Source organism: Thamnophis elegans, chromosome Z (assembly GCF_009769535.1).
Source record: "Thamnophis elegans isolate rThaEle1 chromosome Z, rThaEle1.pri, whole genome shotgun sequence".
Lineage (NCBI taxonomy): Eukaryota > Metazoa > Chordata > Lepidosauria > Squamata > Colubridae > Thamnophis > Thamnophis elegans.
Window position 1 is genome coordinate 26,521,054 of NC_045558.1, and position 25,991 is coordinate 26,547,044.

The following is a 25,991-nucleotide window of genomic DNA, read 5'->3' on the forward strand; positions in this document are numbered from 1 at the left end:
TAATGTTTCATAGCTCACTTCTGGTTTTAATGATTGCATGGAGTTCAGTTATATCCATCAGTAAGCAAGATGGACAACTCCTATTGCTTGAAGTCAAATAGTCTGACTTCATTTATCTCACTGTGGTCATGAGGTTTCTTCTAATGAGCTAGAACTGGCTATTACAAATCCATCCAATTATCTGAAGTTCAATGATTTCAGTGCAGAAAATTGGTTATGTTCCAATTACTGAACCATGTAAACATTCCAGTATGTATTTGTTTAAATTACTTTCATATTGTGTTTGTAGGGGGAAAATATTCCCAAGTGTAGTGGTTTAAAAAAGAAAAACACAAATCATTATTGAACTTTTTTGTTAATCAGACTCCTCAACTGACCTTGACCTCTTATTCAGAAGTGTAGGAAACAATATTTCTTATAATGGCTGTTCATGAATCTGTGGTGTTCATTGTTGTATGGCTATGTGGTATATCTGAGATAGACTTCTTTTAGATAAATTGGTCATCTACCATCCTCATGCACCAGAAAGTTCAAAAAGGTATGTTAATGTATAATAAAAGTTATATGTCTGAAGGCCAAGCTCTTAATATTACTGAATTGAAATAGTAGATTTATGTGTGGTAGATTTGATTGTTTTGTTAAATTTATTTTATGATTTGTCTAACCCATTAGGCCAAATATCTCTTCCCATTCAACTGTTGGGCTTCATTAGTATGCCACTTACTTTAGTCTAGCTATTCATTCCAACTAAATTTAATTTTCTTCAAAGAAGTAGTCTCATTTGAAAAAATACAGGTAGTCTTCAACTTACAATCACAATTCAGCCCCAAATATTGGTTTCTAAATGAGACGTTGTTAATTAAACTTTTGTCAATTTTTCTACTTTTTTGCTATAAGTGTTAAGTGAATCACTGCAGCTGTTCAGTTAGTAACACAGTTGTGAACGATATCTGGCTTTTCCATTCATTTTGCTTGTCAGAAAGTCGCAAACGATGAATTACATAACCCTAAGATGCTGAAACCATCATAAATACATGCAAATTTTGATCATGTGTCCATGGGGATGCTGCAATATCATGTGAAAAGTCATCATAAGTCATTTTTTTTAGTGCCATAACTTGAAACGATCACTAAATGAATAGTTGTAAGTCAAGGACTACCTATACTTTGTAATTCTTATGCAAGTAGAATACTTATAAATATCCATTCACCAACTTAATATTTAGAAAATGAAAGCTTTGGAGATTTTTCCACTATATAGCCATTTGCACATGACAACCCAGAATTCTTGGAAATCAGACTTAACCATAAATAAACAGATGCTGGTGTTTTATTCAGTTTACCTTGCTACCAGGAATGCATGATTTGCTTACCTTTCTGCCTGAAGCGGTAAATCTGCTTACTTCTCTAAGATGGAAGACTCATAAGCCAAGAATGTATTTATTTCAGCTTAATAGTAGAGAAATAACTCAACATTCTCAACTCAACTCATGTATAGCATTCATTGAACCACAGAGTTATCCAATTTTTTTTCCTATGGTATCACTGAAGTGAAAAGGGTTATAGTGTTTATTATAAGAACAATAGTAATTCATGACTGTCCCAGAATTCACAAATTTTCTATTTCTGTAAAGCTGGTCTAATTGCTTTTCAGCATAGGAGAATAGGTGATTTCAGTAAAAAAAATACTTTTAAAATCTATTTCCAGAAATTGTTTCTTTAATATCATAAATTAATTTGAAGCATTTATTCAGAAATATTTCCTTTTTTTTTTTTTTGCAGAGTTCGAACGTTGATTGAAGAAGGTTATGATGACAAAATTGTGATTGCTCATGATATTCACACAAAACATAGACTAAAGAAATATGGTGGCCATGGCTATTCTCATATTCTTGAAAATATTGTCCCAAAAATGCTCATGAGAGGAATATCTCAAAATAAAGTTGATAAGTTATTGCGAGAAAATCCCAAACAATGGCTGACGTTTAAATAAGAAACCTGTGGTCCTGTTTATTTCAGGGAAAGTAAAAAAAAAAAATAGAATTCTTCTTCAATTGAGGAAAATAGAATTTTACCTTTGGAATACAAAATAAGAAAATAAGATTTGTAATGCCTGAACCCCAACTTTTTGATTGTATGCAACTTAAAACAACTGCAAAATAGATGTATTTCTGGAAAAAAAAATATGTATAATGAAACATCCATAATACGAAGATAGAGCATATCATGTGAATGAATCAAAATTATTTTTAAATAATTTGTATGGAATTAATTGGATGGAAAACATCCATTTGAATTAATCAGAATGAGAAACCTCAATCATGATGTGGGTCATATCTGAATGCAGATGCCATTGTTTTGTGTGTAAGTCCTTTATAGAATTATTACAAAGTTTTGTTTTTAAAAAATGGACATCCTAACATGAAATGCATTGTGCTTTAAGTATATCCAGCAATAAATCCATCCTTGCCTCACCTCGTGCTATACATGTCTACTTATAGGTTCATTTGAGCAAAAAACTTCACATGTGAATTGGGCCTTTTCATTTCCAAAATGCAACACACAGCATTGCATTTCAAGGTGCAGTTCGGGGTGGGTTCCGGCTTTTCTACTGCTGGCTTGCTCAGGGATGCGCTTTGTGCCCGGACTTTATACATGCTACGTACGCATGCACAGTAGTAAAAAACTGCTTCTGCACATGTATAGAAGCCAAAACAAGATGACGGCACCTATAGCGCCGCCAATAGAATCGGTTTGGGGGCGTGGCAGGTCAAGTTACTATCTACTCGGCCGAACTGGTAGGAACCCACCTCTGGTATAGTTGAAACTATTGCTTTCCTGAAAAGCAGCCCCTTTGCATAGATCCACCTACTTCTCTGAAACATGACTCTTCTGTTTCTTGAAATATGCATTTTAACAATTTGGGGGAAAAATCAATCTGTTTTGCTGTAAGTCTAAATTGCACATCTTGTCCAACAAGTGGAATTATGAGTTATAAGATTCAGAGCTGAATGTCAGAATTTGTTGCATGGTTTTTTTTAAAAAAAAAACAGTTCTAGGTATGCTTTGGCAAACTGAAAAGTAAATGTCTTGATCAATTTACAAACTGGCATTATCAAGAAAATATATATTGATATTTAATGAAATTCTTTTAATGCAATCCAGAGTGGATGATGATAGAATTCATTTGGCCCTTTTAAGGTGGATTTTTGCCAAGTATACAGGAATTTGCCAGATAATCACCAGAGATCAGGGAGAGAAGGAGAGAAAGGAATGGAGATTGTTTTGAGAATCAAAATCTAATATTAAAGCTAATATATAAGAGACGTTAGGGTTGTACCAACAAATATGATTGCAGTTTAAATGTATGATTATGAAAGAAAAGAGTCAATTCAATCTAACTTCTGAAAATATATGGAATATATTGGATTGTACATAAATAAATTCCATTTCACTGGAGATGTTCTCGATATGGTGATCTTAAATATATTAATAGGACAGATTTTTAATTTATTTTGGCAAAAATTACTTTTTTGAAAGTGCATTGAAGAATAGATATAACAAACACATCAGGAATCTACTTTTAAGGTGCTTGAGAACCAAGGTGCTTGGTATAGCAAATAAAGGTGCCAGACTAGAAACCAGGAGACCATGAATTCTTGTCTTGTTTTAAGATACAGAGCCAATTGGGTGACCTTGGGTCAGGCCCTCTGAACTAGTGAGAAGGAAAGGAAAAGCTACTTCTAAAACATGCTGCCAAGAAAAAAACAATGACTTGTCTGTGTAGTTACCAGGAATCAAGATTGATTTAAAGTATCTTCATAAGTAGATTTATAGTGCCTATTTATTTAGTCACAGTAGCACCTGAGCAGGTGTTTGTCTGGGTTTTAAAACTAAGAAGAATTATTTAGCATTTCAATGGGAGATTACTAAGGAATTCCAGGGCTGGAAGGGACCTTTGAGATCTTCTAGTCTAACAACCTTCTCGGGCAGGAACCCCTATACCATTTGAGATAAATGTTTGTCCAATCTCTTCTTAAAAATCTTCAGTGTTAGAGCAGCCATGATTTCTGGAGGCAACTCATTCCAGTGATTGTTCTAATTGTCAGGAAATTTCTCCTTAGATTTAGGTTGCTTTTCTGCTTGATTAGTTTCTATCCATTACTTTTTGTCCTACCATCAGGTGATTTGGAAACTAAATTGGCCCTTTCATCCTTGTGGCAGCCCCTCAAATATTGAAACACTGCTATTTTGACATTCCTAGTTCGTCTTGTCATTTCTTTTCAGGTATCTGAGAAGGCATGACTGCCATGTTCTTGCTTAAGAAAATTGCATGGATGGAGGACTCAATTTCAGAGTATAGTTTAACTTTTTCAGTTATTTTAAAGAATATTATACATAAATAATTATATGGAAATTGTTTATGGAATATAACTGAAATAGTTCATTGAGTCTCTTCATTCCACAAAAATAGGCTTAAATGAACCATATTTGAAAACCTCCTTATACATATACATATACAATCCTATTTCATATTCTCCTAAGACCTCTTTGCATTGGACTGATAATGAAAGATCACATTTACAAGTTTGGCATCTTAAAATATGCACTCCTCTACATAAATACACAGAAGTAAGTCCTATTTGAATCACAGGTTAATTTGTGTTAAGTTGGTAAACAAATTAAGTCTAGATGTGTCATTACTGAGTTCAGAGCCTAATTATAGACAATAAGTTTTTAATATATAAAAACTTGATATTTAAGTTAAAAGAATAATTAAAAACCTATTGTATTATTTGCTGGAAATTATTCATTTTTAGATAACCTTTCTTTATGAAATGTAGTGTGTAACTATTATATAGTATTAACAGATTGTGAGCAAGATTATTATATTATAAACTATTATAATATTTGACAAATCTTCAGATCACAGCCCCAAAGATACTTGATAGCATCATGGAGTTTATGTGGCATTTCTTTTGATACAATAGAACAAAACACCACATATATACTACCATTAAAGCAGTTTACTTCTGAGCAGATCTGCATAGGATTGTGCTGCAAGCTGTACCCCACCCTACCATAAGCTTATACAGTTAACTCTATGTGGGATGCTTCCTGAAGTGCTAAGATGGGCAAAATTAGCAGGTGCAAATTAGATTTAAAAAGCCCGTCTATTCAGTTATATCCATAACTACCTATATTATATCACTGCTCCACCACTGGGGTGAAGTTTGCATAGGACTCTAATTGTAAATTGAATTGTAAATGGCACGTAGTATGAGATTTGAAAGGTGTTGAAAAAAAGCTACTAAATTCTTTTAGTATGCAGCAAGAAAACTGAAATATTTTTCTACTGTTGTAACTTATGATGCCCAACATTCAACATTTAACTTGTAGCAAACTGCTGCTCCTGAGTATCTACATCATGAATTCTATCCCTTTTAATTTCTTAAACAGTAATCAAATTATATTCTTAATAAATATTAGAAATAATACCGCCAACACTCCTAGTCCCAGAATATAGGGTTGCTGTTTTTTTTAATTTCATATTTTGTTTTCATGGAATGCAATTGTTTTATTATTGTTTCTGACTCTTGCTTTGCATACAGAAATCTGGCCATTTACTTCATATTCATATTCTTGAATATGTTCTTACTCTATCAAACTAAATGGGACAATCCTCCTGGTTCTAGAGGGGAGTATGCCTATAAGGAATTACATAATATTAACAATTGCATAATATTGAAGCAATAACAGAAAATGAGACAATTGTGCTGTAGTTGTATTTCCATCTAAGTACAACAACATTAGAGCTAAGCTTTGAAGGAGGCCTGTTTCCTATTTCTAAATAGCCAAGGAACAGAAATATTAGGCAAATATATCCCTTGGCAGGAACAGTAGAATTTCTCTTACATCTCCCTTTTATTGAAAAACATTCTTCACTATATACTCAGAATTGGCTCATAGTTAGCAGACAAGTCATAAGCACCAAAGCTGATGGATGAAGAAAAGCAGCATGAAATCATAGCACACCAAGGATACTACATATGCTGAAGAAGTAATTTGGTGCTCTTTTTTCTTTCTCTCTATAAAAAATTGTGATTTATATAGAATTCATTCACATGAACATTAACAACAAGGACTATTTTGCTTTGGTGATAGTAGATCACACACCTCTTACACTGGTTCTAATTTTTTAAACATCTTTCTCTGGGTTGTACAGATATGGGTTAGGTAGCATTTGGCTTCACTCCTGAAGAGTCTTATGACCAATATCCCTTGGGCTTTTTTCATCCTTTTATTTTTGCCAAGAGAATTGATCATTAGAAGGTCATTTAGTTTGTGTTTAATATCAGTCAGCATAAATTATAAATCCAGAAAATGTGCTGTATTTGTTGTTGTTTCCTCCATGTGCTTTTCCACCATCTAATTTTATATAGACTTCATCTCCTGGTTCCAAATGTAGGACCACGCTGTTGCTGGCATAATCATAGTTTTGATCTGCATCTTGTGCGATGGCACTAGCTCGCACCTAAATAAAATACAGAAAAAAAGACTGTTCATAATTTTAGTACTTGTCAACACTCAGGAATGAAACTGCATGTTCACTTGCAAGTTCCAACTTATATTTTTGGTATTTTTTCCCTTTACCACTGCAATCAACATTTCACAAAAAAGCCAGTTATAGCTGTAGTAAAGCCTAGTACAACTATGAACAAATATTCTGTTGCCTGACTATCACTGACATCCCTAAGCAAAAATAACACATCTGAAATCCTTTTAAACTACTAATTTAGCATGTCACTTGTTTTTGTTTCAGATTCATACACTATCTTCAAAGTTTGTGCTAGCCTGCATGGACGTTACTCCATTTAGTTTCATATGATCTGCTGAGAAACATGAGTTGTAATAATGAGCTGGATTCAAAATAATTACTCCAAATCTCTAACCATTTTGAGATTTTTTTTGTGATCTGCCAACTCCTTTCCCAATCTGACATTCTTTAAATATATTTGGGTTTGCAAATTCAACATTTTTACAAGTTTCATTGGATTTTTCATGGAAGTTCAAAATAATATGTAATATATGGCTTTTGAAATAATAATATGGAAAATTATAATGCAAAAGCTGTTGTCATCATTACATTACATTATTTCACTAGATTACAGTAATATAATCCCACTGATTTTTTCACCAGGTGAAGCTAGATGTGTATCAATATGATAGTGTATGATTCCTATCAGTTCTATATCCAAATCAGGACTTGTGAATAAAACAAAGAATGCAAGATATGGAAGTGTAAAGGCAGTCAGTATGTAATCCATTGATGCTCTTAGATCTGAGTCAAAAATTTTTAATGCTCTTCAATAAAAAAGATCAAATTGAAATATGGATCATCTGAAAAAGCAATGTGAGTGTGAAATCACCAGGTAACTATCATTATTCTTTTTAATATTAGTATTAAAAGATTTTCATAAAATCAATATTGAAATAAATATTGCATAGTCTTGAGATTCTAGTCATATACAATTATTTAAGCCTTCAAACTCAATATTTGTTTTAAAATATATCATGTTAGATAACTATATTTAACAAATAGGCTACTTGAAGCTGCTAGCACATTTGATATCAGTTCAGCATATAACTAAACAAGAATTGTATCAGATCATTTATATATAGATGCATAAATTAACCTTTGATGACCATTTTTTGCAATATATTTATAGTTTTATCCTATTCTTTAATAGATCTATGATTTAATGGTTTTGGATGTCTGAACTAAAAAATAGTTGAAGACTTGATATCTTCTGGATATTTTTGAAATTGGAAGAAGTACAATATGTAAAAAAATGCCTATACATGTCTTTCAAAAGTATAAATGATATACTTTTGATATGATGATATTAAATATTTATATGTAGCCCCATGTTAGTACAGAAATGTTAACAATAAAAAACTTCCTACCATGCAAGATCACACAGCGGATTAGAAAGCTTAGAAAACAGAAGCAGGAAAAAACCTCTTCTCCTGCATTGTATACCAAGCTTCAAGAAGGCTTATAGGATTTGTAATTACCTTGAACATGTTCCAATTTAAGATGGCATGATATAGAATAATATCCCACAGTTCAATTTTTGATTCATTCAGAAATAATTTACTATTTATTGAGGTGATCTGTCTTGACCATGTTTTAATCAATAAATATCACAAGGGATATTTCCTAAAAATGAAGAAACTGTGAATGGGTGAGGACCTTAGAATTCGGAGGTCTGAAATGCACATTCTTTGGATCTATGCTCTATCTGAGGCAATAATTCTAAATAACAAAGAGGAGAGTTATACCTTTTGGTGTATGTGAATGATTATTGCAACATGAGGTGAAATAGTTATTTCCTGCATTTCACTAGGTTTAAGTATTTATATGATATTCAAATTCCTGATGCTTTATCTAAATATTTGTTGAAATTACATGATGCTTGATATTACAGCTGATAATATTGGTGCTTTTATCATATGACATAAACCCTACCTTTGGCATTAAATGCTTTAGCTTTATACATTTTGAGGCAATGGACAGATGTCACATAAATGCATAGTATTGCTTACTGTACACTATCATAGAATAGAAACCATAGTAAGGGAAGTGAAAAAACTGAACAATGCAATAACTTTCTTTTTAGCTACTGGGCCTTGCATCTGCATTAACTTGAATCCCATATTCATTGTACTACCTTTATAGCTTTTTCTCTTTTGTTTTGTTGTTGTGGGTAGATAGGATAATCTCTATAAGGACAGCCTCAGTGGAATATTCCAAACAGTATTACTGTACACCTTAAAGGCATCTCCAAATTAAAACAATGTGGTGTACATTACATAAGTTTCATGACTGCTCACCACATTGGGCTATAAAGGTATACAGGGACAGTCAAACTAATTATGTTGTAGTCTCAGCAGTTCTATATTTATGCTAACTATTAAGAAAAGCAATAAGCTATGTGGGAATCCTTCAAATATTCAATATGTTTCTCTTAAATATTTTCTCCTTTACAAGTCGCATGTATTTCAGGACTGATATTTTTTCTCATTGCTATGCAATCTATAACACGTTGCCCTCTTTTTAAAAGATAATTTGTCCACCCTACCAATAATTTGCATAGAAAATTCAATTCTCACAGTTCATTAACTATCAATGCTATAAGATCAAATCATTGCCCATAGAATATCAATGGATTACAGCTAGTCATCAATATTAAAAAATGGCTTAAGGATTGCTTATGCCTGCATAAATATGAACTGAATTCAGTACTAGCAAGATCAATATTTGCCTGTTTGTTTGGTGACTGAATTAATTTATAAATGTCTGGAGCTATAGACTTAGTCTATCTTCAAGCTAATATGAACATTTGTTTTCATACAACATGCCATACACTAGATTTTGTTCTCTTTTTATTTCAGTCAGATTTTAAATAGAAATAACTTTTTCCTTGTAATCTGATGTAAATGTGAGAATTTTACATTAACTGTTTTAATTAATGTAAACCAATATATATTATTTACGAGTGAGACTTTTGTTTATTTGATTATAGTATATGCTTCCTTAGTTTTATTTTTCATGTACTAGTCAGAAGATATAAACACAAGGTTAAAAGCCATGCATGATTAATTTATCATCCTCTGATGACCCCATCTGTAATATTCAGTCAATCCAAAATTGAGGTGATTAAAAAGTGCTCCTCTGGGTATAGCACATTGGTATTCTGCAAAACAAAAAACAAAACAAAAAAAAGCCTCCAGTAATTTCCAATTTCATTCTTGTTCTTTTCAGGAACAAGATACCTTCCAATGTCCATATTTGAGTTTTTGCAAGATATTGGTTAAATGAAGGAAAACCATGCTCAGTTTTAGCTATAATTTTAACACAAATGCATAAACAAAAAGCAAATATGAATTATTTCTGGTATCTCTTAATCTAGAAGTGGCAATAAAAGAGAAAACAGCCATTTATGTGTTCAGTATAACAGTTCACACAGTTTACACACACAATGCTTACCTGTACTCTAAGTGTAAAAACTCTTTAGTATTTCCTGATAAGGATTGTGAAATCAACAATCAATCAATCAAGATAAGTCTTACAAATTGGCATTATGTCATCAAATTATAATTTTACTTTGATTTTCACAAAATCATTTGGACATTCATTTTGCAATTCATTTTTATCCAGAAACCACTGAATTTTTGTGGGAACAAATCCATCTAGTCATTACTATTTATTTCTTAGTCATACAATTATCAATCACGCTTACAAAGACATTAATGAATACAAACAATTAGCATATAGATGACATCTATAAAATTATATGCATTCATTATTGTCCATGTAAGCAAGATATAGGTAACACTACTGCAAAATGATTAAAATTTATAAACCATTTTATAAACTTTCATGATCTTTAGCATCAGGAGAAGAGTTCTGCTTTGACTTTTTGCCAAAAACTTGGGGAAAGCAGAACAATTATACCTTCTCTAGAAAGTCTCAAGAACATGGTAACAAAACCTGATTTCTGACAAAACTTTATTCTAAGACCAAAAGATTCAATAAATCAAGTGGAGATTATCCATTTAAAATAATTGGGCCTTAGTTTAATTATATTTTAGCATTGATTTCACTTTGTCTATTCCAAGTCTTGCACTGTTAGTAAGCTAGAAATGAACTCACACCCATTTTCAGTGGACTTATTTGCAATTCCAAAGGGAGCTATGGCTCAATAAGTATGTATAGATGTTGCATTATGAGATGCTAAAGTGTTGGCTTAATTTTGTGCTTATAAAACTGGGAATAATTCTCCCACCTTCCCAAGTTTCTCCAGAATTTCATATTTTATTTTTATCTTTTCCATTTCTTTCGGGCTTACTCTCCTTTTGCCTAAAACTCTGCCAAAAGTGCGCTGAAGCTGTAACGCCGGCAGAAAATTCTCTCCATACACACTGGCCGCTTCCCTTCTTCACCCATTTTTTGGTGCCTGGTATCCTAAGAAAGCGCCCGAAGGTTCCGGAGATCCCTTCGAAAACGCCCAGGTGTGAGTGAAGTAGATCCTGGGCGCACGGAAGATGGAGAAACTGGGCTTTGAAGGAGAGAGATTTTCAGGGCTGCTGCCCGGTTCGTCATTCATCTCAAAAACTACCACCACCACCCCAAGATAAAAGCCCCCGGGAGTATTTGGAATTAATAGAGGGCTCTTTGTTTCCAGTCTGGGCCGCCGTACCAAGAGGCCCTCGGGGAAAACCTCTCTCAGGTTGAAAGGCGCGGCTGAAAGAAGCCGCTCAACCCGCCAAGCGCGGCCCGGCCTTCTCTTTCCTCCTCTTAAGCCTCCCCTAACGAGCCGGGGCTTCTATCCAAGCTTCGCCCGCGCCTCGTGCAGACTTGGGGAAGCTTCTCGGATAGCGAAACCGGCTTTTATTTCGGATGCAAACCTCTTAAGGAAGAAGAAGAGGGCGCTTCCTAACTGGCCCAGTTGAAACAGGCGCTCCTGGTTTCCTTCTCCCTCCACAACCGACTTTAGTACTGTAACAATTTCTCCGTTGTCGTGCAGGAGTCCTATAAGCTGCTTTTTCCTGGATGTGGAGACGCTTCTGAAGTTACAGCCCCGCACCTAGACCATTAAGGTTTTCCCTCGCCTGCTTTCTATGAGGATTGCCCACTGGGCCGCTCAGCCACATGCCTGGGGGTATTGGAAATACGATTCCCGCTCCACTGGCTCACTCCTTCCCGCGTCCATAAGGGCAATGCAGATTGCTCCTTTTTCTCAAACGACAGCAAATGCTCCCCAGCAGGGCCCAACCCCACGTACACCTTATCCCCATCTACTTAAACTCTTGTTAGACTATATTTCCTATGCCCTCCACCCCGCAATAAGTCTCCTGAGTTTCTCCCTTCCTGCCTTCTCGTCTTGGAAAAAAAATGCGCCCAGTTTACGTCATTGAGTCAAGACTGTTAGTACATTTCCCCACTCCACTCCAGATATCCAAGAGCGTCTTCCATCAGAAAAAGGCAGGTACTGAAAGCGTGAAGAACCATTTCTTGGCCCACTTGCTGTGGACATAATGCCAGGCGATTCACGAAAGAACAAGGCGGAGCCCTTCAATCGATGCCCTCCGGCTACTCCTCCGTATTGCCTGGCATAAGCAACGGGCACACTGTTTTGGGAATGGGGCGTGATGTGTGGCACAGTTGCCTTCCACTTTCGCTCTTGAAGATCTCAAAGACAGCCGGAAGGTATTAGATTGGGGAAAGCTCAAGACGTCGCAAGTAGACAGCAAACTTTACTTCGCTATTCACACATATGCAGTTACCTCCGATTAAAGTACCAGATCTATTCCCGTGTACACCTATTCCCATGTATACCTATTCCCTTGTACACGACCATTACCGATAGCTGTGCAGTGTTTTCACAACTCGTTGACAGCCGGCTATCCAAATAAGGATTTGTCAAACTAATCATTTCTCATGTTAAAAACGGTGTATGTGTGCGCGCGCGCGTGCGCTTTGTTTGTTTGTAATTTCCCAAAAGAAAGAATATATATCTGCCTCCAAGGAGTCAAAAACAAGAAACCTCAAACATTCGCTGCCTTGTTGACAAGATGCTGCTGTTCTGAACCCAGAAATCAAAAGCAGCAGCAGATTACAATCGAGGTAGGAGAGGGTGTTTTTTCCCCCCGTCCTGGGGCCACAACCGAATTCATATTTATTAACATTTTCACCGAAGTACTAAGTTTCTGCCTAGACCTGGCCTCATAGTCTTACTCGGGAAGTAAACTCGGTTTGGGTCTAGCTCACTATCTTCCCAATCTCTCCTTGCCAGCCTAAATTCCTACCAAGATATTGCCTTTTGGGGTGCCCACAAACAGAGCCTGGGTGGCGCTCCTCTCCCGGATTACCTTCATCTTCCTCGGGTCCCCGAGCTCTGTTAGCCATGCGAGCACCTCCCCATGGGTTTTCTCTTTAAGGGTGCAGACTCACCTCTTCTAGTGACCTTAAATCCCCAAAGGCTTGTAGCCTTCCTACGCCTGCAGAGACGAACCTATTTTTACTCCCACTGGATCTTCAACTTCCTAAGCTACTTTTATTTTCCTGGAGGCTCTCCTAACACTTACCGGTCGAACTCTGTGTCCAATGAGAGAGGTTTTTTTTCCCCCCTTAATTTTTTTTGTCCGCTTTCTCTAACCAAACTCTGCCAGAGGCGGCTGCTGGCGAGGCGGAAATGCAACATGCAGAAGTCCAACTAACGCAGCTATCTACCCCGCGCTGATAGTTGAATTTTTGCCTCTCCAGGATGAGCTTTGGCCGAGAAAATTTAGAATCGCCCCCTCCCCACTCCGCCGGGGCTCATTCCTGCGCCCTGGAGCTCTCCCCGGTCCCACCTGGTTATTCTTGCAGAGGTCAGCCCACATGCTGGTGCCATCGCCGCCCCGCATGAGCACGTGGTAGGTGAAGAAATAGATGCCCGGGATGGAGCATGTGAACTTGCCGGTCGTCGGATCGTAATGGTTCCCCAGGTTAGTGACGACGTCGTCGAACTTCAGGACCTCGTAACCCTCGTGCTGGCGCTTCAGGCCCGCGTAGAAGGCGATCTTGGGCACCGTGCTGTAAGTGGCGGCACTGATCGCCCCGGCCGCGTTCAAGCCCGGAGCTCCCGGCGGGCCAGGTAGACCCTGGCGCCCGGGTTCGCCTTTCTCTCCCGGCGGACCCACCGGCCCCGGCGGACCTGGTTCCCCCGGGGGGCCCCGAGGCCCGGCTTTACCCGGCCGGCCGGCCTCACCCTTGGGGCCTTGGATGAAGGTGGGCAGCGACTGCATGAGGCCGCGGTCGGGTGTGGCCGCCGTGCTGGGCGCCTTGGTTCCGCCGTAGGGGTCGCAGACCATGCGGCAGGTGCCCAGCATTTCGTAGTGCGCCGATGTTCCCGCCGAACTCACCAACACCGGGATGAGGATGACCAGCAGCAGCACCATGACCACCCCTAGCGCACCGGCCGCGATGAGCCGGCGCCTGCTGCCCACCAGGCGGCTCAGCGCAGGGCGATCCTCTTGCCTGCTTTTGGACAAAATCTTGATGGTGGGTCGGGAACCTCTTCCAACCGAAATCACCGCGGGGTAGCCTCCCCGCGTCCGTGGGGCCTTGTCGCCCTCTTCCTCCCGTCGACCGGGAGGGTCACGCGGGCAGATATCCTTCGCCAGATCCCGAAGCTCCGGGAGCCTTGCTCCGCGCCGCTGTCGTGGACGGCTTGGCTTCCCGTCTGGGGCACCTGTGGCTGCCGCCGCTGTTAGGCTGAGTGGAGTCGCTCACACTTTTATGCTGCGGCTGGCGATCGACTTTTTTTTTTCCCGTCTATGCCAGCTCGAATCAACTTCCCTTCTGCTCCTCCCGGTCGCCTCTTTTGCGGTCTTCTCGCGGGTCGCTCCCCCTCCCCCTTTTTTTCTTCCCTCCCTTCTTTTTTTCTTTTTTTTTCTTTCCTTCTTTCATTCATTCATTCTTACTCTTCTGCAGCGACGCCAAATCTCCGAGGGCAGCGGGGGAGAGCGCGTGGGAGCCTGGGATATTCCTGCTCGCCACTTGCGCTGGGAAGAAGGAAGGAGACGGAGGTGCCTCTTCAGCTCTGGCTCACTCCCTCACCGATACCGCTGGAGGGTCCCCAGTCGCGAAGCCCCAGTCTGCGCTGGAACGGAGCAGAGCGATGAGCGCAGGAAGCCGGCTATCGCGACAAGAGGAGGCTTCTGAAGGCGCGGGGTAATTTATAAGCACCCAAAGGCGCAAGGGAAAGAGGAGCTGCTTTGGCATCTCATCCCAGCATCTGCTGCACTCAGCCCACTCACAGAGAGTTTGGCATCTCTCTGACAAGTGTGGGGAAATGTTTTCCTCCCCTCTCCTCTTTCCCTGCTTCCCCCTCCCTTTTTATCTCTTCTCACTGAGCAATGAAATTGGGAGCTCTCTTCTTGCCCATTCTTAAATGTTGTGGCCGTTTTCTTGCTGGAGTAGCTCATGGAAGGTAGAGAGATCTACTTAGGACCTTCTTTCAGTCTTTGATCCTGAATATAAAGGTCAATGCTGCTCCTTATTTAATGGTTCCCCCAGTGGCCTCTGTCTGTCATGTGAAATATCACTTTGAATACAAGGGTAGTGTATTACAATTCACCTGACAACCCAGTGCGCACATGCATGCACGCACACACACACACTCACAAACACACACACTGCTGCTGCTGCTTCTTGGAGTAACCCATGATTTAAAGCGCACACAAAAAAATCTCATTTCTTGCTTTCTTGCTCTTTTTCTGGAATTCACAGCCAGAGAAGGGAGGCTCACCCCCTCCCCATATTCAATAAATTTTTGAAGCTGTGATACATGTTGCTTCCTGGATTTCTCTTTATTTAAACATTTTTGTAGACCTTCCTGTACATTTGGTGGCAGAGTTGAATGTGCTTTCCTGGCATGGTCAACATGTATCATATCACTTCTGCCCATCTCTGGAGCAGATAACAGCAGCAAATTGACCTTCTTCCAGATGCAAAGCAGAAGGAGGCCACCACCTTAAACCCCACAAACCATTGATTCTAAATTATATTTCTACAGTAGGGCTCAATTGGATGTCATTTCAATGAGGGATGACATTTGCTTGTCAATATGGAGATGATGGTTTGAAAGAGTGTGAGATATTAGAAGCAGGGTAAGCATCTGTAATAAGCAAAAGGGGTCTGAGAGTGGGGAAACAACTGATGCATGATGACCAAGAAGCTGTGATCTTGTCCAAGTTGTTGCCTTGAACAAATCTCTTTTTTACACACCTCCTTACACTTCAACTCCCCGTTTTCCCTTTCTGTTCCAGAAGACAATAAGGTCAAAGAGGCAGACAGCAGGAAATATCTATTGATCCTTTCTTTTACGCAGAAATGTCAGCAGCTTCTTGCATTTTTCCTTAAGAGAATCAAAAGGCGAAGAAGTGAGTGACCATTGTAGGCCATAGAGATGGGTTGACCCAACTCCTTATCTCCTCAACAGCATGCTGATAACAAAAAAAGGAAAAGGGTTTTTTTCACTTGTAAATATTCTTACCATTCTCTTTTCCTGATTTTTGTCAGAGTTCAACCTTTTATAATGTCCGTATCTCACAAACACACAACCCAGTTGACAGATCCCTTGGCCTTCAATACCTTCAACACCACCATTCCCCCCTCCCACACATACACACACTGGCACATTTTGAAAGAATTGGAGAGGGGAGAGAGATGTTATTTATGCAATATCAGTTTCTCCCAAGAGGAAAACATTTTGAAAATTTCATCTTTGTAAAGAAAGAAATAACATAATACGTCTCTAAAAATCAAACATTTATTCAGTTTTCCATAGTTCTTCACATCAACATGGTGTTTTCATAACAAAGTTGGTTATAAGCCCCTTACCTTCTGTGTGCTAAAATGAATGTGTGGATTTCTGTTTAGCTAAAAAGCTGCACTTTCTAATAGGTGGTGGAAGTGGGGGAAGGTTTCCCAAATGCAAAGAAATAGTGTTAGAAAAAGGAAAGCTTAATAGGATATGCTTCCCAGAAAGAAGAGATATTAATAAGGACAGGTACAATATGTGATTGGATGTGGGATGAAAAGAATGGAACACATAGGAAAACAGGACGACTGGCTGACTAACCCTGGTTATACTGTGCTGCCACATTTTGCTGCAGCTCTTATTTGTCTTCTTTACAGTAATATCAATCTGTAAAAGTTGGAATGGCCCTATATACATCATGCCCATGTTGCCTTAGGAAACTTTAATGAGGCTCAGACAGTTTGATAGATGTCTGTGCCTGTACACTGGTTTATAACCTACTTGTTCAGGTTAAACATAGAGAAACTCTGCCAATATTATCCCCTATTACTCCTGCCTTAAGTGCTTGGGCTGTTGCAAATTCTGGTCTCTTCTTTGCTTCACCTGCCAGTGAGAAGATATACATAAAGCGAAGTGCAAAATTCAGGATTTGTTCACTTCTTTGCTAGAACAATAATTTCCAAATCCATCTTTAATTAGGGAGCCACAATGAACTACAGAAGTTCATTATAATGCACCTCTGCTGTAGAAGAATCTCTGCTGTAGACATGAGAAGCGAAATATCAGTGATTTGTACTAAGCTTTAATTCATTATGATTGTTTAGCTGTGTGAATACAGCTAATTCTTTAAAAATAGTGATGATCTGGTTGATGATGATAATGATGATGATAAAATAGGTGAAAATATCAGACAACAGATTTTCCTCCTGTCAATAAATTTTCTCTCTTTAAGGTCATACAACACATTTCCAGCAGTTCCATTAGCAATTCAGCTCTCAGTCAAGCTACACCTGCAGGTTTGAGACAGATGCCCCAAGTTTTTCAAATTCCATTATTACCAAGGTAGGAAATGCATGCAGCGTGTGATATTTTGAAGCCTTTCAATCTGTTTATCAGCAGTTGCTGTAGAAGTTGTTTGTATTTCTTTCTGTATAATGAAGAAAAGTGTGGATTTATTCGTGCACACCCTGCAAGTTGCGGTGCTTTGGCTTTGCACTTGTATGCCCTGGCAAGTGATATCCTTCCGTGCAACAGCTCCATTGCTCTCACCCACAGATGCTTCAAGGAACATTTTCGGGAAATATTTTGCTATCCAGACCAGATCAGACCACTGATCTTTCTTTTCTGAGCTTCCCCAGGCATTGCAGACCAAATTTATCTCATTCTCCTCAGTTTTTTGTGAATTAATTTATGGATGGACAAAGATATGAAAATCTGACCTCATTATATAATTTCTTTTCAACATTCTGTTGGTTTAGAAAGAATACAAATCACAATCTCTTAAGTGGGACTAATATACTACCCTGAAAGGTTAGAAAGCCTGACTATAGGTCAGGTATATGTATTAGATCCCTTTTCTCAAACTTGGCAACTTTGCCAAATATGTGAAATTTAAGCTCCTGAATTCCCTAACCACCATGCCAGAAGGACAATTCTGTGACTTGAAATCTATACATCCTAAAATATAGAATGTATTATATCCTAATCAGGGATGTGATGTCACATATCTTGTTCCATGTAGCTGATGTTTTCCAACAATGGAAAGGGGTGGAGTATTATGGTTCTTATTTTATTGTTGTAAGCTGCCCCAAGTCATCTATATATGAGTTGGATGACCATACAAATTTAATAAACAAACAAACAAACAAGGTCCATAGTGAGGATCTTTGCTTTTCTATTCAGTAGAGCTACTAATGTTTGGCTGCAACTGTCCAGACATCCACTACATACATACATACATACATACATACATACATACATACACACACACACACACACACACACACACACACACACACACACACACACACAGGAGAGGTGTACACATACACACACCAGAGAGAATCTCAAGTCCACACTGTGCACAGACAATTTGTAATGGTGTTTGGTATTGATTTGAGAGCCAGTAGAAAGAGATGCAGCCTAGGGAATGATCAGATAAAATGGGTGGGAACATGCAGCTGCATAATAGGCATAAAAAGACCCAAAAAGTTGCGCCCTAAACTTCTGAGACTTAGAAAGACAGCAGAGGATTTGTACTTTCAGAATTACAAGATTATGTTAATGTAATCTTACAGTAAAGTAGAATAAGATCATCTTGTCATGCTTTTCTTTTCTGGTTTACCTGGTAGAGCAAACAAGAGAAAGAATCAGAAACAGAGAGAGAGAGACAGAGAGAGAGAGAGAGAGAGACAGAGAGAGAGAGAGACAGACAGAGAGAGACAGAGAGATCTTCTGTTTTCTTGCTTCACTTTCCTTCTTTTCAGATTATTTGCTTTGTCCCCTTGTTTGCTCCACCCTCTGGTCCTAATTTCTTGCTTCCTTCTTCCCTTTGACCATGGGAATCTGGAGGGTCTGATAAGAAAAGTCAAGATGGTGCCCATGTTGATGAGGCCATTTTGTGTCTATTTTGTGTGTATCTGGACTCTTTTTTTCTTTTTGTCATGATCTGGAATGGGCCCTTTTTCTTCCATTTAACTCTTTAGTGAGTGTTCATTTCTTTCCTCCACAAATGAATTGTGCACAGCTTCTGTTTCATTTTGCATTCTTGAAAGTAAGATAAGGAAATAAATAAGGAAAAGGAAATTGGGTAATTAGATCTCTGATTAGCTTTTGGCTTAATTTTTGGTAAATAGCCTACTAATTTTTGCAACAAGTATTTCTACACAAAAGCTTCTCTAAGTTCATGGAAGATTATACTATTAACTAATATATTTTGTTCATTTTCTACCTGCAATTTGCTCAGAGTTGGAAACATTCAGTGACTAGATTTTGAAGATAAGGTATGCCAATTAATTAAACAATTATTTGCAGCGATTCTGGTACAAGATGTAGAACTTTGTTTGCCTTTGGTGAAATTTAAATAAAAAGTAGTAATTTTAAATTTAATTATACTGTATAGTAAAAAATTAGTGTTAATAGATTTATATCATAGGGACCATATTATAAAATTTTTTAAATGCCTTTTAACAATCTGTAAGGAAGATTGTAAACAATACATGATAATAAAATGTAATGCACAAAATGATTGAAATGCTGATAATTGGGAACAAATTGACAGCTATTCACAAAATGAGGATTGGATGATAAAGGCAAATATACTGTACTTGCACTGATTAACTGATTTGCTTATATAACATGATTAAATAAAACCTAAACAATTGATTTTGTCAAGCTTTGTTCAATTTTGTCTCTGAAGTTTCTGTATTTCATTTCACTTTATCCAGTCAATTCATTCCTCAGTCTCTAATAATATATATATATATATACATCTATATCTTTTTATGGGTATGCAATTTAGGACAGCTCTTGCGACATCTGAATAGTGGATTGTAGTCTACTGTTAATGTAATAATATTTATTTTAAATGTCGTTAAAACAACAAAATAGCTATTTCTCCCACCCTAATCCTAACCTACAGTTAGAGCTATTTTTTGTACTTTGACAACTTGGTATAAGGAAAGGAGATGCACATTTTTAAATACTTTTCTAAGTGGACCCCGAATTAGTGCATGCTGTTTTCATTCTTCCTATTTAATCTTTACAACAATCCTATGAGGTAGGTTTTTCTGATACATAGAAAGTAACTGTAGTTTTTGTGATAACACAGGAATCCATAAATTTATTCTCCAATGTATGGGAGAAGTACTTCAGATCTAATTTTGATGCTCTCACACATATTAGACATTTTGCAGCTCTTTTGTAATTATCTTCTGATCTTATGTCTACAAATCCTTTTACCTTCTTTGATATCCATAATCTTTTTTTTAGCTTTTGATAAAATACTTCATTTATTAGGAAATGTTTCAACTTGCACATCAGTTCTGGATATCTATGGGGTGATTTCCCTTTTAAAAGCCTTTTGTCTTTCAAATTTGGACATGCTAATTATTAGTGTTCAAAGAAATCAGTCAAATCTTATGATAATTTCTTGGTTTAACATGCTGTCGAGGACCAAGGCAAATCAACTTTGGGGCTGGTGTTAAATCTATGATTCTACATATAATTCCTATGCTCTTATTTTCAGAATCCGTCTTCTCTGATCTTACTTCCAAAGGATGCTAGGCATTTCAAGAACATCAGGAGCAGTACAAAATCTCCATTTATGTTTTATGGAATATTTTATATTTTAAATGCTAAATAGTGTTATTCCCCACCCTTTCCTCCTCTTCTGCTTTCTCTTCAGAATCTTCCCCTAATATTTGTACTGCAATAATTTTTGTACATGTGGGAGCAAGACGAGCAAATGAATAAATGTGTATCATGACCTTACATTGCAAATCATATGATTTATGGAAAAAATTGTGAATTGAAGACAGCTCTGTTAAAAGTGAGCCAAGGACTATGGTAAGGAACAAAGAGCTGGTGAGTAGACCTAGACTTGGAAACTTTATGGACAAGAAGGGGACAGGAAATTGCCAATTTGCCTTCTGAACAGTTGTTCCTTGTGAGCAGGCCAGAAGACAATAATCCCTGGGAAGTCTTGAGTACTGAGAGATAATCATAATAGTCATTTTGTTCAAAAGATGGTCAGCATCTTTTAAAGGACACTTAAGTTTTTCAAACTTCCTTTTGTAATGACTTTTTGCTATAACTGAGACTCAAAAGAAGATAGTTATAGATGTGTTTATAGATAATGGATGGGGTATAGGATGAAGATATCATTGGTTGTAAACTAAGAGAAAGTAAATGGTTACAAAAATTGTTTGTATTTGGAATGAAGTTCAATAGAATTATTTATATAATTCTTTTGCTCTCTACACTATCCTTATGTTCTTATCATATCCTTATATGTTCTTTATCTTTTCTTTCTATTTCTATGTTTTTCTTTTTCTTTTTCACTCTTTGTATTCTTTGTTTGCATTAGATTTTACTATTGTAATTATAATCCTTAATAAAATTATATATAAAAATGTAAACAACATGATTTACATATTGATCCAATTATATCATGGTAGTGTGATACAAAATTCCTCATTTTTCACCTTTGTATTTTGTAAATTGGCACTATTATTGTCCTAATCCAGTTTTCTCTTTTAAAATCCTTAAGTTTAAAGGCTTTCCTCTTTTTAAAAAATGTCACCACATGCTGATACTTTCTGGCATATTTACAATAATATTCTAGTCCTTTCCTGACTTTTTGCCTGGCTCTTCTTTTGTGTCTACAACAGATCCGACTCAAGTATCAAAGATTCTGGAATTGTTGACTGGAAATGATTGGCCATTATTTCTTTCCGGATTATTTTGAACTTTACTTTGCAACCCAGAAATCTCCTGGTAAACCCCAATTCAAAAAGTAACTGGCCAGACTTTCTTAACCTTCTTAGATCAATTTAGAATCAAGGTCACCTAGTGTCTTCATTCTATTAAAGTTTACTTTTTTGTTGTTATATAATTCTCTCATCTCATCTAAGTTTATGAATCTATCAGCTTTATTTCTTCCTCTTCTTTATCAAAAAAGCTTTCCATTTATTTAGCAGGAAGACCTTTTCACATAATAGCAGTAAAGAGCTTTTAGGATCTTTGTATCATCAGTATCCATGTATGAATGCCATTCATTGGGAGGGGGGGGGGAGTCATTTTTAAAAAAAGTGTCCTAGTCAAACAGATAGAAGGAAATCGAAAGGAGCTTTTAAAGCCCATGCTGGTCATTTAATCATTTCTGATGGTTCTGGAAAATCTTGATCCAAACCACTCTTCCTAAATAGAGAAGATCTATTACCACAAACAGATTTTAAATGTGAACATTTTCTCATCTACAGGAAGTTGGAAAGAAGAAATAAGATCCCAGACTAGAATAAAAGTTGCTTATCATTCTTTCTTTAATTGTTCCATTTAAAAAAATCAGATTCTTTCAAATATAATACTTTGCATGCCTTGCAATGAAATATGACTTGTTGTTATATTTTATATTTATTACAACAAAAATTATAATTAATAATTATTAAGAGGAACAGAATAAATAGCTACCTAAAATAAAAAGAAGATAGAAATGAGCCAAAGGGATAAAGAATAAAATATAAATCAATAAATGAAGATCTTACAATTATAATAAAATCTAAAATTCATTGTTTCAAAAACTAGGTTTATTATTTCCTCTCAAGAAATAAGTATAAATCTCTATTAAAAACTCTGAACAAAATAGTAATATGGGTATCTCACTGTTTGTCATTATCCCAAGGGTGAATGCATGTAATCATGTAAAGGGAAAAAAGGGAAGAAGATTTGCAGGAGAGAACAAAGCAGAGCAAAATCTAAAAAGAAAGCAAAATCAGTAAAAGTAACATTGGGAAACTACATAAATTCCGTCCCATTATAACCAACTGATGATGGCTCAGTGTGTCTGAGTTTGCCTTGTATTGTGAGTTCAGATATATAAGGGAGATATTCCTACCTAAATGTCGTCAAATATCTGCACTGTTAGTTTTGTTGTCCTGTTTGATTTTAAAGTCTCATAATCTCAGTAAAGATCTCTTTTCCAATTTTGAGTTAAACTTGTCCTCGTGGCCATATATCTTAATAAATTGTGATGTTTATTTATTTATTGTTCTGGAGCAAATACTAATAGCAAAAAGTGAAGATTTAATTCAATTTTTAAATTTTTTTTTAAATAATGCTTTGTATTTTTTCCAGTACTTTTGAGGGCTTTTTTACTTGACACCTTATATGACAAAATATTCCTTCTGTATCACAATCTTTCCAAGCATTATATATTATATGATTTACCTATTTTCGCATTGATGGGACTGTCTGTAAAAAAACTATATCGTTTTTACTGAAGTTATAATATGGATGAATTTTATTGAATTTCCTACATTATTGCATTGCAATTATTTCTTTAACTTTTGTATCCACATTATTTAACTTTCATATCCACATTATTACATACCAAAAAGGTGTCGGTCAATTGTCATCATTGTGCCCACTGCTCAGTGCCTAAGGATCCTAGATTTCTGTTTTTTTGAGGATTAAAGAATATGTATTTTCTTGTGAAAATGTCCTTTAAAATAGTGTTGAAAACTAGATGCTTTGGCATTCAAATGGAACTTCCTGAAAGTGCAGAAAACACCCCTCTAATTTTGCGTGGTGATATTCATTCCCAGGCTTATTAACACTTTACTCTCTAAAGCTGTAGTAGATTGTCTGTGGTACACTTTGACAAAGTGCTGCATTTCCTAAAAACGAGTTGTTCCTTTTTAATGGTCTTCATGCAAACATGTCAACCAGACTCAATGAATAGTTAAACTTGAAGATGCTTTATTGAAGTCACTCCACGAATACAGTTTTTATTAATAATATGAAACTTTGCTGTTTTTGGCCAGTTTGCTTTGACAAAAAGTAGGGGAAGCTGTTGTGGCTTCACATGCTCATTTCAAAGTAGCAAATAAATGTGAAAGGATCTGTAGGTGGATTGCTTCATTAAGCTGCACAGCCATAGAATAAAAGAGGTGAAAATAGGAAGACTTGTTTCAGTGCATCACCACCGTATTTGACCTTTATTGGTTCTTGCTGCCAGAGAAGTGGTATTTTGAGCTTAGAGAAAGGGTGAGGTGGGGTTTATATTTTTTCTGTCATGGTTTTTGTTAGTGTTGATCCTTGTTAGGGGAGAAATACTGTAACTAGACTGTATATGCTGGTAGTCAATTACGCAATTGATCCAGCATCATATATATTTCATGTTTCCTTTCTCCATATAAAAATTGAAATGCAAACATTTCACAAAGTTTTACTGTTTTTAGTGGGGTTGTTCTTCTGCTTCCTTGCCTTTTTCTTCTTTGTTCTGCAAATGATGCTTTCCACATCTGATTAAATAAGCTATGCGCAATTTTCCAGACCAAAAGCTAGATTGATCCTTTGACTACTGGGGGTTATGCTCCAAAACTAATGGGAAGGATCAGGGAGGGAAATGATTTAACCTTCATTGAAATTCAATAAAATGCTGCATAGTTAATAAGATTAATTTCCAGTTATGTATTTATTAATTTTTATGCATTATCATCTTGAAAATTATGTTTGGGCAATAACTTCTAGATTTTTCTGGGCCCACACTCAATACTGACCAAATAGAGCAAACTTTTATATGACATTTTGGCAATTTAACTGATTTTTCAGATGCATTTATATTTGCCATAATAATGTAATAAATAGTTTTTAGGGATAAGTCATTACATAATTAAAGAAAATAATTTTAAGTGTGCTATATGCCATTTAATGTGTCAAAGATGCTTTTCTAAAAGGTAGCTGGACTTCCTTGTTTTTTTCTTTTGAAAATGTTTCATTTCTCTTCCAAGAAGCTTCTTCAGAACTGGAGAAGCTTCTTAGATGAAAAATGAAACATTTTGGAAAAAGCACTTTTGAGACAACCATGACTTGGATGATTAAAAATCATCATAGGCATGCTCTTTAATGATTAACAAGATGGCCAGGATTTATTTTTTTAGACAAATTCATCACCCCCCACTTCTGTTCAGCTTCAAATCTGAATTCTAGTCAGTTGTAGAATAAGGTTTTCAAAAAGTTAAACCATCTTATTATCTAAATCTTTGATAATAGACAGTTTTGATGGTTGAATTGCCATCTAGATAAGATAGCCACGCATATTAGATCAGGCTTATGCAATTAAGCAGTTAAAGAGTAGATATTTAATATATCAGGTTTAATAATATAAGATTATACTATCAACATATAATAGCTAGCACTGTTTACAGAATACAACTACAGTAATACATTATATTAAAATAAAATACAGAAAAGTACAGGTAGTCCTCCACTTACAACAATTCATTTAGTGACCATTCCGAGTTATAGTGCCATTGAAAGGGAGGGAATATGTATGTATGTATGTATGTATGTATGTATGTATGTATGTATGTATATGTATGTGTATATATATACACACATATATTGCAGTCTACAACCCAGTCCTTTTAGCAGTTCCAAGAAGGCTTCACACCCATTTGAACTATGCAGGTGATCATGAGGATACAGGCAAACCTCCAAGTGGCTTCATTGATTCTCTAAAAGATTGCAAATGACCAGCTGTCTGCAAGAAATATAAATCTTTCCATTCTTCCATCCTTCCTCACCATCCTGTTAGAGCTGAAGAAGCTTCTTGGATGAAAGTATGTTGGATAGCCATTTGTCTGAAACGGTATAGGGTTTCCTGCCTAGGCAGGGAATTGGACTAGAAGACCTCCAAGGTCCCTTCCAACTCTGCTATTGTATTGTATTATAAAAGTGAAACATCTTCAAAGAAAAAACAGAAAGTCCAGTTGCCTCTTGAAAAAGCATCTTTGGATCATTTATCAAATGTTTCACTGAGCAACAGAAATTTTGAGATTACTTATGGATATAAGCTGAGGACCACCTGTAAAAGATTACTATTTGGCAACACGA

General features: G+C 36.7%; 2 protein-coding genes across 4 annotated transcripts in view; one reads left to right on the forward strand and one right to left on the reverse strand.

Moving 5' to 3' along the window:
• Nucleotides 1-2,474, forward strand: part of PTER (phosphotriesterase related) — a 37,872-nt gene extending 35,398 nt beyond the window's left edge. For all 3 annotated transcript variants that reach the window (XM_032235079.1, XM_032235078.1, XM_032235077.1), the window contains one exon: nucleotides 1,783-2,474. In XM_032235079.1, coding sequence (XP_032090970.1) covers nucleotides 1,783-1,993 — 211 coding nt within the window. In that variant the 3' untranslated portion in view covers nucleotides 1,994-2,474. The remainder of the gene's footprint in view (nucleotides 1-1,782) is intronic.
• A 2,766-nt stretch (nucleotides 2,475-5,240) lies between these two features.
• Nucleotides 5,241-14,279, reverse strand: C1QL3 (complement C1q like 3). The gene is made up of 2 exons (XM_032237548.1): nucleotides 13,423-14,279; nucleotides 5,241-6,535 (listed from the first exon to the last, which is right to left on the reverse strand). Exons 1-2 carry the CDS (start codon nucleotides 14,008-14,010, stop codon nucleotides 6,356-6,358), a joined length of 768 nt encoding a protein of 255 aa, XP_032093439.1. The 5' UTR covers nucleotides 14,011-14,279; the 3' UTR covers nucleotides 5,241-6,355.
• Nucleotides 14,280-25,991: the final 11,712 nt, after the last annotated feature.

Excerpts from the sequence above, each read along its gene's own strand:
- C1QL3 (XM_032237548.1), bottom strand. The coding sequence starts at position 14,010 with ATGGTGCTGCTGCTGGTCATCCTCATCCCGGTGTTGGTGAGTTCGGCG. Across the intron at positions 6,536-13,422 it reads ACCTCTGCAAGAATAACCAG|GTGCGAGCTAGTGCCATCGC; the intron begins GTGGGACCGGGG and ends TATTTTATTTAG.